General features: G+C 28.1%; 1 protein-coding gene and 1 long non-coding RNA gene across 3 annotated transcripts; both read right to left on the bottom strand.

The window, feature by feature from the left end:
- Positions 1-2,671: 2,671 nt before the first annotated feature.
- On the bottom strand, positions 2,672-4,458 carry LOC116403261. Its single transcript, XR_004215927.1, has 3 exons — positions 4,171-4,458; positions 3,126-3,241; positions 2,672-3,027 (listed from the first exon to the last, which is right to left on the bottom strand). It is a non-coding gene; the product is annotated as an uncharacterized LOC116403261 (long non-coding RNA).
- A 5,724-nt stretch (positions 4,459-10,182) lies between these two features.
- Positions 10,183-12,212, bottom strand: LOC101216548 (transcription factor TCP17). Of its 2 annotated transcripts, none has more exons than XM_004137207.3 (2): positions 12,033-12,212; positions 10,183-11,414 (listed from the first exon to the last, which is right to left on the bottom strand). In XM_004137207.3, the coding sequence occupies exons 1-2, from the start codon at positions 12,034-12,036 to the stop codon at positions 10,498-10,500; spliced, it is 921 nt and encodes a 306-aa protein (XP_004137255.2). In that variant the 5' UTR covers positions 12,037-12,212; the 3' UTR covers positions 10,183-10,497. The 2 variants fall into 2 exon arrangements, with proteins under 2 accessions (XP_004137255.2, XP_011653417.1); XM_011655115.2 differs by having other exon boundaries at positions 10,183-11,420; positions 12,033-12,211.
- Between the last annotated feature and the right edge of the window lie 1,523 nt (positions 12,213-13,735).

The raw sequence follows: 13,735 nt of genomic DNA, 5'->3' as shown, positions 1-13,735 counted from the left end.
AACTATCCAAATCCATGAGATCCCAACCATGTTAAGTACATGGAAAACATTCCCTAATCACAAGTCTTCAAACAATCGGGTTCCTGGAACTCAAAAAGGAGTGACTGCATCAAAGCTTGGGAGTCAAGACACACACAAATTTGCACACTACGTCTTTTAAGGTGAAGATTTGTGGAAATCTTAACTAAAATAGTTTATCCTCTTTTTTTTTGTAAAGAAATCTAACTGAAATTTGTTAGTTATAACTTCTTTTATCTTCTTCTTTAACTAGAGACTTAACTAGTGTTTAAGAGTAGAAGATATAAATAGCTTGTATCATTTTGAAGAAAATAGACTGAATAACAAAAGCTTACTCTCAAAGGATAGTGGACGTAGGTATATTTGTCGAACCACTTAAAATTCTTGTGTGTCTCTTTTTCTCCTTCTTCCTCTGCTCATCTTCAACATCTCATAATCTTGAGTAAAGAAAATCTAAAATAATCTTCCATAAAAACCATACTTCAAGAAAGCCAAAACCAAACAGACAAGAGAGAAAATCTTGAAATCTTTCTTTCGTATTTTTCTTTGTAAAACCATTCTATAGAGGAAGTAGATTAGGGAACGATAAAGGCAGTAGAAAGATAAAATTTACTTTTACATGCAAAGTTGTGTCCTCTTTCTCACCATACACGACCCCGACAACAAGAGACGATATGAGTGCAAAGATGGAGACGATGACTGAGAGGAACCAAAAGAGAAATGGAGATGGCGATTGAGAGTGCAACAAAGAGAGATGAAAATGTCAATTGAGAGTGCATTGGCTGAGACGACAAGGCTTAGGGTTTTAGGGGAGACGAGGTAGTGATTTGTCCGATTGTTGAGTTTTATTTAAAATAAAATAAAACTAAAATTTTGAGTTTTGCATCCAACATTTAAAATAAATGTTTGTTGAGTATGTTTAATGTTTAACATAAAATTTTTAAAATTTTTATTCTATTAAAATAAAATAAAATAATATTATTTAATACAAAATAAAACAAATTTATTTGTTAGTATATCTACAGGGTCGAGAGTTTTTTCATTTCATTTCATCTTTTTGGTATTATTTAAAAGTTGGTATTACTTAAACATTTTTTTAAAAATAATACCAGAAAATTTTTAAATAATAATAATTCAAACATTCAACAACACCAAAAATGAGAAATTAATTTTGGAGAGCTAAATTTTTAATATTAAAGTATTATTTATATTTTTCTAGTGTTCTTGACGGTTTTCAAACGGCAAATAAATGTCAAGAATTTAACATATATTACTTGACATTTTTAAGACATCAAGTAAAAGTACATAGCACTTGAAAATATTTAAACATAAAAAAAGGTTCCACACTGAAAAACTTTTAAAAAATGTACATACCACTTGACTATTTTGATACTATGACATTTTAAAGTGTCAAATAAAAATGTAAAATATACTTAATGTTATTTCCGCGTCAAGTAAATGTTAACGATTCTTGACGCAAAAACAAATGTCAAGTAAAAACCAACATAAAATAGTTCGAAAAATTCCGTGAAAACTCAACTTTTTAAAACTACTTGACTTTTTGTTTGCATAAAGTAAATGTTCACTATGCTTGACGCGAATAAAATGTCAAGTAAAAGCTAATGTTAAATAGTTTTAAAAAATTTCGTGAAAACTCCACTGTACTTGACGTTTTTTCTTTTAAATGGTCAATACTTAACGTTTTATACTTTTTTTTATAACCAAAACGTCAAGGATGTAAACACTAGAAGAAACCTTGCCTTTAATGTCAGTTTAAAACCGACATTAATGACCTTTAGTGTCAGTTGGCAACCGACATATATGCTAGCGTTATTAAAGGCCTTTAATGTCGTTTCTAGTTTGATGTCGGTTTAAAAATGACACTAAAGGCCTCAATAATGTCGATTTAAAGACGACATTAAAGACCCTTAATGTCATTTTTAAACCGATATTTTTTATGGTGTTATTGAAGATCTTTAGTGTCGGTTGGCCTTTGATGTCGTTTTAAAACCGACATTAAAGTCTTGTTTTTTGATCTATTTTTATAAATTATTTTTTAAAACCGACATTAAAGTTTTGTTTTTTGATCTATTTTTATTTAATTGTTGCATTATTGTCCATTTTTTTATAAACCAACATTGGGTACGCGTAGATAAATATATTTTTTTCACACCAACAAATTAATAAAATTAATATTATTTTAGAAACTACAATATTTTTCTGTTACGTTTGTATAAATAAAATGAAGTCTTAAATTTGTGATTGTATATACCTTCTACGATAATACATGAAACAATATCCTAATATAAGACTTAAATAAAAAAATCCTAAACGTCTTTCCAGTCTTCAATCTTCAACGATTGCCTAGCTATCACCACAATCGCTTAGCTTTCAACTCATATGACTTCAATTATTCTACCAACAATATCAAAATCAACCATTTTCATACCAAAATCATATCATCAAAGCAAACGGTAAAGATAAAAGCAAATAATTAAAATAACTCAACCTAATGAGTAAGGCAAATTATTTTAACAAAAAAAGAAACCAATGAAACTGTAAGTGGTAAAGCTTCACTTTTCATCCCCTTATTAAAATCGCCTCCAAAATCATCAGGTTTGAAACTAAATTAAACAAAATTAAGGAAAAACAATAAAGACGAAATGCTAACTAAATAACATACTTCATAAGGGCAGAATCAATGTCCAACATCATCATCAAATAATGAACCACTACTCATTGCTACTACATAAACGCAACAATTCTTAAACTAAACATAAAAGAGAAAACATACTCTCCCAAAAGAAAATATTCTTAAAAGTTAAAGCAACTCACAATTATCTCCTTTTTTTCTCATCTTCATTTATCCATTCGTCCCAATAAATGAATTTTTTTTGACAAACACAGGAGGTTTCCCCTCTTGCTTCAACAATCTACTCCACCACTTCTTTTCAACCTTTTTCTATCAAATACCATATGTTTTCACATGCCAACACTAGCCTTGCTCTCCTGCCACAGTTGTGTTTCAATAATTAGACATTAATATTCATCAGAACAACAAAAAATGAAGAGTGCAAAGCAAAATGACAATAAAATTCTTAATGTACATTTATGTCAACTTTATCATGTAGATCAATATCAACTTCATATGGAATCTTCTCTGCTCCACTAACTGCAGAAAAGCAAAACTTCCCCTTGCTCCAACTTAATTAAGCTTCAGATCCTAAACATCAGGCAAGTTAATGGTTATGAATATCCTACTTGATGTTTGTGCCCATCTGGCAAGTCAATGGTTACGAATAGTCAATGGGTAAGAACGACTTAACTTTTCATTTGAAAAAAATGAAGAAATATAAAACATTAATCAAACTCATAACTGAAAGAAAAAGGGACAATTTGAATTATCTATAACAACAAATTTCATTTTTCTAACTAGTCTAAATGTCAGTTATAGAAACTTATAGAGAAATGAATTCAGGGAAGTTCTTTTACAGTTTTAAAAGATCAAACTTGAAGTTCTTTTAGTATGGAGTTGAAGAAGCTGATTCCTACGACAACTCCTTTTGTAAACAAAATGAATTCAAGAACTACTCTTATAGTGTTTCTCCTAAAACTACTTTTTAAACTAATATGTTTGTGTTTGAGACATAGATGAAATAAGAAGACTCAAAACTCAAAATATTGCCAAGATGAGCTTAGTTCAACTGGCACCTGTATGTTCCTGTTTTATCATTTCTAAAGAGAATAATGATCATGTTACACAAAGTTACCTTAATAAATTATACCAAATTGTAGGTGCATATCATTCTTAAATACATCTCTATCATATTTCAGGCTAACAATCAACAAACCGACTCTTCAAATAGAACTCCACTTACCTAAAACTGAGTTCAACACATAACTTTAGAGTACAAGAAAATGGAAGTACAAAGAAAAGAGTCAACAGTAAGCATAAAAATGGATAATTAGACACAAATCTTACCAACAATAGACCCCATAACAGAGAACCTCATACAAAAAATCAAATAGAATGTAATTATGCAAGTAAATGACTAATCAAAATAAACCATAGTGCAAATAATGAAAACCAAACCCCAAAGAATGTAAACAACAATTGCCAAAAGATCTCACAAAGAACATAAAAAAGTATACCTTTGTAGTCAAATTCCTCTTCTTGTCGAGTTTCACCTTTTTAGCCTTAACACGTTGCTTCTCTGCCAAAAGAGTCATTCTTCTACCAGTCTTAGCATATGGGTTAAGCTTGAGCATGGCGTTCAAGTTCTTCAATGGGTTCTTCAAAAGATCTCACATTTTTGTCGAAATGTGGGTTGCTGAAATGCTCTTGTCCTGGGTTTCTATCAGTTGCAGTCAGTTGCCGATGTCAAGGAGAGGGTTGAGCGAGAACTTATGGGTTGAAGAGAGGATTAGGGATTTAGATTTGTTTTCCTTAATGTCGGTTTTTACAAAATAAAAAAATAAATAAAAATAAAAAATAGACGAATCATTAATGTCGGTTTAAAAACAACATAAAACTTTTATCATTAATGACAATTTTAAACCCACATTAATGATTCGTCTTTTCAAAAACAACATTAAAAACAAATTTTCAATTTTTTCACCCGACACTAAAGTCCAGATTTCTTCTTGTGAAAAGTTGCTAATGTCAAGTAAAACAGATTTTGTAGTAGTGAAAGTATAGGTCGTAGCTATAGTGCCACTAGGATCAAATAGTCAACCTTATTCGTTTAGTGTATAAATCTATACCCATCAAGAAACGAAGGACCAAATTTTCAATTGTATGTCAAACTTATTTTAGATTAGGTAGGGCTTTTCTTGATGAGTCGTGTATAATAAAATTGTTTTCCTTCAACAGTTCCTATGGAAAAATGAAAAACAAAACCAGTTTGATTTTGTTTTGGACCTTTCGATGATGTTAAAGGTCCATTATTTGATGGGCTACTAATTCTCTAATTGTCAATTGGTTTTGAGATGGAACCTCATGCTATCAAACATGGTATCAAAGCCCATTAAACCCAAACACCTATTTGCAATCAAGATACCAATCTAAAGAGACACCATCTTGAGAGGGGATGTTGAAAGTCTCACATTATATTGAAATAACCAATGACATGTAAATACATTTTTTTTTATAGAGTACAAAATATATTTTTCTTTACAGTTTTTTGCCACGACTATCAATTAATCAAAATTTGTGTGCGTCAAGATAGACCAAATTTGTAGTGTCTATCAAAAAATGAAGTCATGGTCGTCATGTGAATATATTTTTTTATGGGCATTACCCATCAAGAAATGTTTTAAGATAAATATCTACTTTTATTGTATCAATAAAGATATTTTTCATAATGGTTTTTTGTCATAACCATCAAGAAATCAAAATTTGTGTGTTTCAAGACTAACTAAATCTGCAGTAGCAAGACCCCTTTAGGTTAATTATTTGAACATGATATATTTGTATGTCAACGACATATAGTGTTTAAAACTATATTTATCAATACCTTGGACTTTTTACAATAATTGATAGTTTCTATGACATATTTAATAAATGACTAATTAACTACGAGGATTTAGGACAAATTTCGATGCTAGGGTAAAGATTATGCCTAAGTGTTGTACCTTAACACATTCTTGGGTTAATAGTGAAATAAAAATCCGACAATTCAAAACATTTAGTAACAATTTTGAATGATCCAAGAAATTAATTAGCAAATAACTGTTGTGAAATCTATTTTTATATAATTGAGAGGGGTCGTGATATTTGAAGTATCCTAAAATTTCCACTCTCTAGCTCTTTAAACTAGTACTACGTGATCGTGTTTATTACTATTTTATGTTGTTTTCAAGAAAAAGGAAACTAAAACCAAAGGAAACAGAAGAAAGAGTAAGTTGTTGAAGAAAATTTAGGAAAAAGAACATAAAAGTTACCCCATCAAACTATAAAATAAACCAAAGAAACCCGTTTGGTTCTGATCGAAGTTTTTACTATCTGTTACATTATCTCGTTGGATCTTGTGCTTTCCAGTAATTTTCAGTCCCCGATCGATCTGTCTTCTTCGTTCTGAACTCGCCAGCTTTTCTTCATTTCTATCTTTCTTTCCCTTTCTTTTTCATCTTTTTTTAGGTATTTTAGTTTTATCTTAATTTCTCTTTCATTCCGTCAGTTATTAATTACTACCATATTATTTATTTTCAAATTCGTATAAAGTTATTATTGATATGAGGAGTAAATTGAATGTAGAAAACTTCAACTAAATATATAATATAATACTGATGTGAGGAGAAAACTGAACGTAAAAAATTCAACTAAATATAAAAAATAAGCAGTAAAAGGTTATTAATGTATATTTAAAATAAATAATAAACATGTTAGCTTTTATAAGTTCATACAATATTTACTTGTTAATTTAAATTTGTTTCAGAAATATCATTCGAATTAAATATTTTCATGGAATTTTTACTAAATTTAATTCTTAAATATTTATGTGGACAGTGAGATTTGATATCTTGATCCTCAATACTTCATGTCCTATAACAGTTTATACTCTATGGCTTGCTTTGTGTGGTGTTTTTCCTGTATTTCCAGTTGCCCATGCCGATCTGAAATCAATATGCAAAGATTCCTTTCAAACTCTAGTCAATGTATGTATCAAAGAAAATGAAAATTCTAGTGCATATATAGCCAATCAAATTAAGCCAATCAAATTAAAAACTATTTTATTTTAGTTTTTAAAATTTGACCATTTAATTTTTAAAATTATTGGAAAAAACAAAGTATATAACAATACAAGAAATTTAGAGGTATATGTTTGTAGATTTAACTTTAACTCTCACACACGAACAAGAAAAATTGAATATTGTCTGATTTTAAGATTGATACTACAAGCACTATATTAATTGAATGATGTGTATTTTTTTTTTCAAACATACTCGATACATGTTTTAATATCTTTAAACTAAAACTAACATAATTATATTATGAATGATTGAAATCAAAATAGACAAAGAAGAATTGAAAAGGGTTATTGCTCACAATCGCAATTAGCATTTTATAACTTTATGAAGTATTAGAGAGAAAAGGGAAAATTTAGAAGATTCATTTTTATTTATAGTTTATTTCTCGAACGATTTATTTCTTTGGCTACTATTATTATATTCTATTAGTTTGAAGCGTTTATATGCGTCCTATGGCTTCCATGAAATAAATTGAAGTGAAAAAGACTAAAGACAAAAGAAAAAATGTAAATTATTGTAAACCGTTCAAATTATATATTAGATGTGAATGCTTAAAGAAGAGAAAAATAATAACTAAATGAAAGGCTTCTTAGCTATGGAGGAAAATAAGTTAAAAAACTTAGTCCATACACAAACTTATTTACTTTTGAAAAAAAAAAAGGTCTAACATGTAATATATTTGATATACACATTATACATCTCATATACATAGTATACATTAATGCATCAATGGTACACACTCAATGCATCACTAATACACACTTGATACACTACCAATATCTATTTTAATACTCTTGATACTTTTGTGATACATATTTGATACCCATCTAATAGGAAGTCAATACACTTTATATACACTTGGTATACATTTACTATACACTTTGATACACACTTGATCATACACATAATATACATTTGGTACACACTTGAAATACTTGGATATATATATACTCTTTATACACACTTGAAGAATGTTTGGATTTATGCATGATAAAAGATTTTGAATTTTTGTTAAAGGATTAGAAAAAGAAAAAATATAAACCACAAATACATACTACTATAACCAAGACTAAAATAATATACATCTTAAACACAAACTATAATAATCTAGGAATATAATGACTCGCTCCTTGTCCCAAACATTTCTAAAGAAATGTTCACATTCTTTACCTTTAACTTGATAAACATCAACTTATTTATAAAAATGTTAAATTGTTTTATTTACTTAAATAACATTAAACATATTTACTTAATTGACATTAAATTTAAAATTTTTAAAATTTTGTTATTTTCAACATTTATGTATATAAATATGTGTATCAAGTGTATATCAAATATATATTAAGTTTATTAGATGTATCAGATGTATCATGTGTGTATATCAAATGTATTAGAAGTATCACTTGGAGTTGAAGTTTTTGTGTCTTATCTGCAAAATGGAAAAAGTGTGTAACAATATGACAAATCCATAAACTCAAATGGTCACCCACTACCCAAATTTCCAAATCTAATACTTTTAATTTCTTAAATATTAAAAAATATATTTTTAAAAAAAATATTAAATATATAATTTTAATCTTACAACTAGATACCAAATTTTAACACAAATTTTATGGTTGACGTTGAATTTCTGGAAAATTATTTTAAATGACAAAACTTCATAAAATATGTACTGATATAGTAAACTATCATAATTTATTTATGATAAACCACGATATACTAAAATAAACTAATGTGTGTGTCTATTATGATATACAACTCACATATAGTAAACTATATATTGGTCTATTACAATCTATTACAGATAGACTATGATATTTTGTTATATTTAACAAATATTTTGGTTCACTATGTTATAATTGAAAATAATCTTTGAATTTTTTTTTATAAGTTCAATATTAAATAATATATATAGTAGTGGTTAGTATCTTCCCTATCTATTGTATTTAATAAAGCAAAATGGACCAAAATATTTAAAAAGTAAAGTAAAATTTTAGATTATATTAACGAAAAAGACTTTAGAAACTTTTTTTTAGTGTCTGATAGACCTTCTATCAGTGTCTATTATAAGTATATTGATAGACACTAATAGATATAATATTTCAGTATCTATTACGGATGAAATATAAAATTTTGCTATTTTAAAAATATTTTCATCAATTTAACTATTTATAATATTTTTTTCTAAAAATTCTAAATTAGAATTAAATAGCCCTATGTTTTAGCTATTTGATTTTGGAGAAGTGTGATTATTTTTTTATAATTTTTTTTCCAGTTTTTTCATTTTTCCTAACTAAATAATAGAGTCTATTTGATAAGACATCTAAAAATATTTTTTTCAAAAAATAATGAATTGAAAACAAATTTTTATGTGATGTTTGAAATATGTGTTTGACAACAAATTTAGAATCTGGATTTTTTATTTAAAAATTATTTAAAATATGTACTATATTTATAAATCATATAACTGTGTTGGTTTTTTTTAATAACAAAAACTAGTTGTAATTACCACTAAATATTAGTGATAAGAAAATATTATTAATTTATTTATGTTAAAAAAGTTCTATAATTATTATTTTTGTAACTATATGTAACCTAACAAAACTTCTAAAAATATTTACATAAAATAAGAAAATTATATTAAATGAAAAAACTTATGAAAATATAGTAACTATAACAATTTATTTGTGATAGACCACGATAGATTAAGAGATGGGTATTTTTTAAAATAACAAAATAAATTAAAATATTTACAAAATTTTGAAATATATCCGTCTCTATCAATATCTATTGATAGAATCTGAAAATTTTCTGTAATTCATCATTTGCTATATTTGAAAATAGTCTAATCAAATATTTTTTTATGAACATTTTTACATCTCTATTTAATATAATTTTACATCTTATAATCTAAAATTCAAAATCTAAATACAATAAAAGCATAAAAGTTATTTTCAAAATTTTGAAAACTTCAGATACAAACATTGTTTGGATCACAATTATATTGTTGTACTATTGTTTGGATGATAGTAAATATATATATTTCAATCTCTTATGTTCTAAAAGAATCATATATTAAGCTAAAATTAAGGATGTTTAACAAAACAAAACTAATCATGAACGAACCAGCTCAATCAAAACCAACCAAGTAACCCTACCCACACATGTGTTGGAAATAAAATTGAAAAATAAGCAAGCAAATAATATATAATGAATCACAAAAATTTAAAACAAATAACCCAAATGAAACTTAGAACCATTTAATCCCACCCACATGTGTTGGTTTTGATTAATAGTTCGACTAGTTTAACACCAAAACAATCAAATTAGGTTCATAAAAAAAGTCTTCCACTGATATAAAAAATAACTTATAGTGTTTAAGATAGCAGATGAAAGATAATTCAAAACTAAATATTGTATTCTTAAAACTAAATATATATATATATATATTATTTCAACTCAACTCAATCCAGAATCTAAATAACAATAATGATCAACAAACAAAAAGAAAAAGAAAAGAAATCAAAACTAGCAATTCGAGTGTTCAAATATATAATATGTGAGGATGATAGATATTGTTGTAATGCAATAAGGGAGATTTTTCCCCCTTTCAGAATTAGCAAGAGTATAATACCTTTAATTTCCAATGTAGTAGTTCTTGCTATGATTCTCTCTCCTCTAATTGTTGGAAGCTTCAAAGAGGTAGTTCTTGGTTGTTTTCATAGAAAATCATTGATGAGACGCAAATCCATGATCCTTACTTGGAGGATCTACATTGTTATTATTCTTGTCTTGATGAGGAAGGAATTTAGTAGCCATACTAAAGTGAAAAGGCCTAACATTTGGGTGGAAAGAAGGATTATTGTTGTTGCTGTTGTTGTTAATGAAGAAATTTTGGTGCAAGTGATTGAACTCCAAAAACTGAGAGGCAGTTGAGAGAGACAAAGGGGAAGGAGGCAAAGACAAATTGAGATGATTGAAGGTATGAAGGTTATTGTTGTTATTATTATCCCCAGCTTGAGATGTAAGAAATGGAAGATTATTGTTTGTTGTTGTTGATGATGATGATGGAGGATTATGATCCCAATAAAAACCAAATGGAGGGGCAGAAACATTATTCAAAAGGGCTGAGAAAGAAGAATTAGGGTGAGAAGGATTACTATTGGATTTGTGTTGTTTCTGTTCGGTCTCATCCTCGACCCCGGCCTTGTCAATGATTTTGAACTCCGATCTATGGGGGTGTACGACTGTTGTTGTTGTTGGTATCATTGATTGGTAGTGAAGGCCGAGGCTTGCGGACGGGATTGGTAATGGAGGGAGTTCGTCGATTTCATCCTTGGCGGCGTTCAGCAACCAGTCGACAACCTTGCTCGGCTGGTTAAGCCCCAGCCTGTCTTGAAGATCATAGAGTTGAATCGCGGTGGAAACTGATAGTCTTACACGCCTGTCGCGCAGTCCTCTTATAGTACAAACTTTGCTGTGTCGATCTTTGCCTCCGAAAGCTCGCGAAACGCGCACAATCCTTGGATCCTTCAACCTAAGCCATGGCGTCGCGGATGAGCTTGATGAACCTGCTGCTAGTTTTGGAGGTGGTGAATTCTCTTCTTTAGAATTTTTAATCATATTATGTCTCTCATCATGTTTGTCTGCAGCTAAATAATGTGTAAAAATTTGACAATGCATTAGCATTAGCTTTGTCAAGAAAGTATATATATATATATATAATTAATTAATAATATATCATCATACACAAAACCCTCAAATTTAGTGTCAATTTTTTTTTACTTGAAGAAATTGGACAAAGTACAAATCAAAAACCCTAATTTACATCAAGATCATAACCACTTGAAGAATTCCAAAATTTCTTGAAAACGAATGACAGCTACAATTAAGTAATTCAAGATACAAGAATTGGTATAAGAAATTTGAAATTTTACTTCAAAAATAAAAAAAGGGTTTGTTTGATATAAGGAGCTAAAACTTTTGGTGATTAAATTATGAAAAAAAAAAAAAACCCCAAATATTCTTCAAGCTTTTCTTAAAAGTTATCATCTTTTTCACTACTTATTTAACTAATTATCTGTTGAAAAACTAAAACTGTGTGCCCTATTTCCTTTGTAATAAAGCAGAAGAAAAGAGTAAATTGACAAAATCAGAAGCTGAAAGTTAAGAGAAAAAGGGAGAAAAAGAGGGTTTTGTAAGATTGAATTTAAAAATGATTGAAGATTAGATATCACTATAAAGAGATAATTAGAATTACTTACGCATAAGCACTGATATCCACTTGTATGTTCTTGAGCTTTTAGCAACTGTTCTTCTAAATTGATGATAGAACAAGAAGCTTCAAACCTAGTTCCAGCATATTGGTTTTTCTTTTTTAAAGAGAAAAAAAAAACCTCGCTTTTTATTTCCACAGGGCATCCAACTTGATATGTAGCTCAAGGGTTGAGTCTAACTTAGAGAAAAGAAAAAAAAAAAATAAAGAAAAGAAAACAAAAAAACAAAAGGAAGATGCTGGAATTCAACCGACCATCCTCCATTGGAATGCTAAAGTAATGGACCATATGTGGCCACGTGGCTTCGATCGTCATCGACTCGGATAATTGTACTACTCTCGACTTGATAATTTTAAAAGGAAAATTTACCTAACACATCCTCAAATAAAGAAAGCTAATCTTAAATTTCTCTCTTATTCGCGAGTTTGAAAATTATCATGAAATTGTAAAATTTTAACTTTGATCTTATACAAGTTTCAAAATCTTACCTATTTAATCTTAATTTTGATTGGACTAAACTATTATTTATTTGGTTCCACCTAATATATTTAGTTTCTATATGTACCTAAGATTTAGTAAAAATGTTAACCTTTTCAAAACTTAAAAGAGTGAAACAAAAACTAAATTCAAATCAAACAACAAATAATATTTTCTCCCACTCTTAAATATTATTTAACTTTATACTTAATCTCAATACGGGTACTATACATTGTAATTATGTTAGGGTTAAATTTATGAAGTTTGAAAATTGAGCTTTTAACTAGTAATTAGATGAAAATATAATACCCTTAGTAATATTTGGGAGGTAATAACCATTTGGGACCGTTATTGGATTAACTAAAGGAAAATGTTTTTCAAAAATATTATTTTTTAATAAAAATTTTAAAATATTTTAAAAGATAAAAGACTTATTCTCAAAATAAAAAAGTAATAAAATATAAGAAACGGTAAGATATTTGGAAAAATGGAAGGAAAAAAAGAAAAAGAAAGAAAAAAAAAACATGTTATAAAGAAATATAAGAAAAAGAAAAGAAGAGGATGTTGTTTTAATTATAAGAATTAATTGGGGGACCATTTTTGGTGCTGCACATTTTTGAAAAGTAGTGAGTAGTGCTTTATCGACAACTACAAAAGGTTTGGCTTAAGTCCTATCCTATCACATGGTCTTGATGGAATGCACGCCTTGTACCAACAAATATATAACTTCATGTGATCATTACCCTATCTTATATATACATAATCTCAATTTAATTCTCCTAATTATGTTCTTTTATCAATTTATGAAATCTGATTATACTTCCAATAACGCCCTAACCTTTCAATATAAAAACTTAACCCATCAACTTTTACAAAGTGTTAAAATGAAATTGAGGTACTCAATTTATTCAAATATCCTAACTTTTGCATTTATTTAAATTTAAATGTCTAATAATGTAGTCCAATTTTGGCCATTTTTTGCAATTTTCATTTATATTATCATGCTTTATGGAGATCACAAATGTTCATAATTCTACATTTCAATTCAACCAGCGATTCAATTTTGGGTAGAAGTTGTAAATGAGAGAAAATATGGAGAGAAGAAGAAAAGTTTGGGTAGAAGTTTATTTATTAAAGAGAAACAAGAATTGGGAGAGAGCTCATAAAAATAAATAAGTCCGAGAAGGAAAAGTAATTTACAGAAATAGAAAAAA

The sequence above is a fragment of the Cucumis sativus genome, chromosome 4 (assembly GCF_000004075.3).
Source record: "Cucumis sativus cultivar 9930 chromosome 4, Cucumber_9930_V3, whole genome shotgun sequence".
NCBI lineage: Eukaryota > Viridiplantae > Streptophyta > Magnoliopsida > Cucurbitales > Cucurbitaceae > Cucumis > Cucumis sativus.
This window is presented reverse-complemented; position numbering and strand designations above follow the sequence as displayed.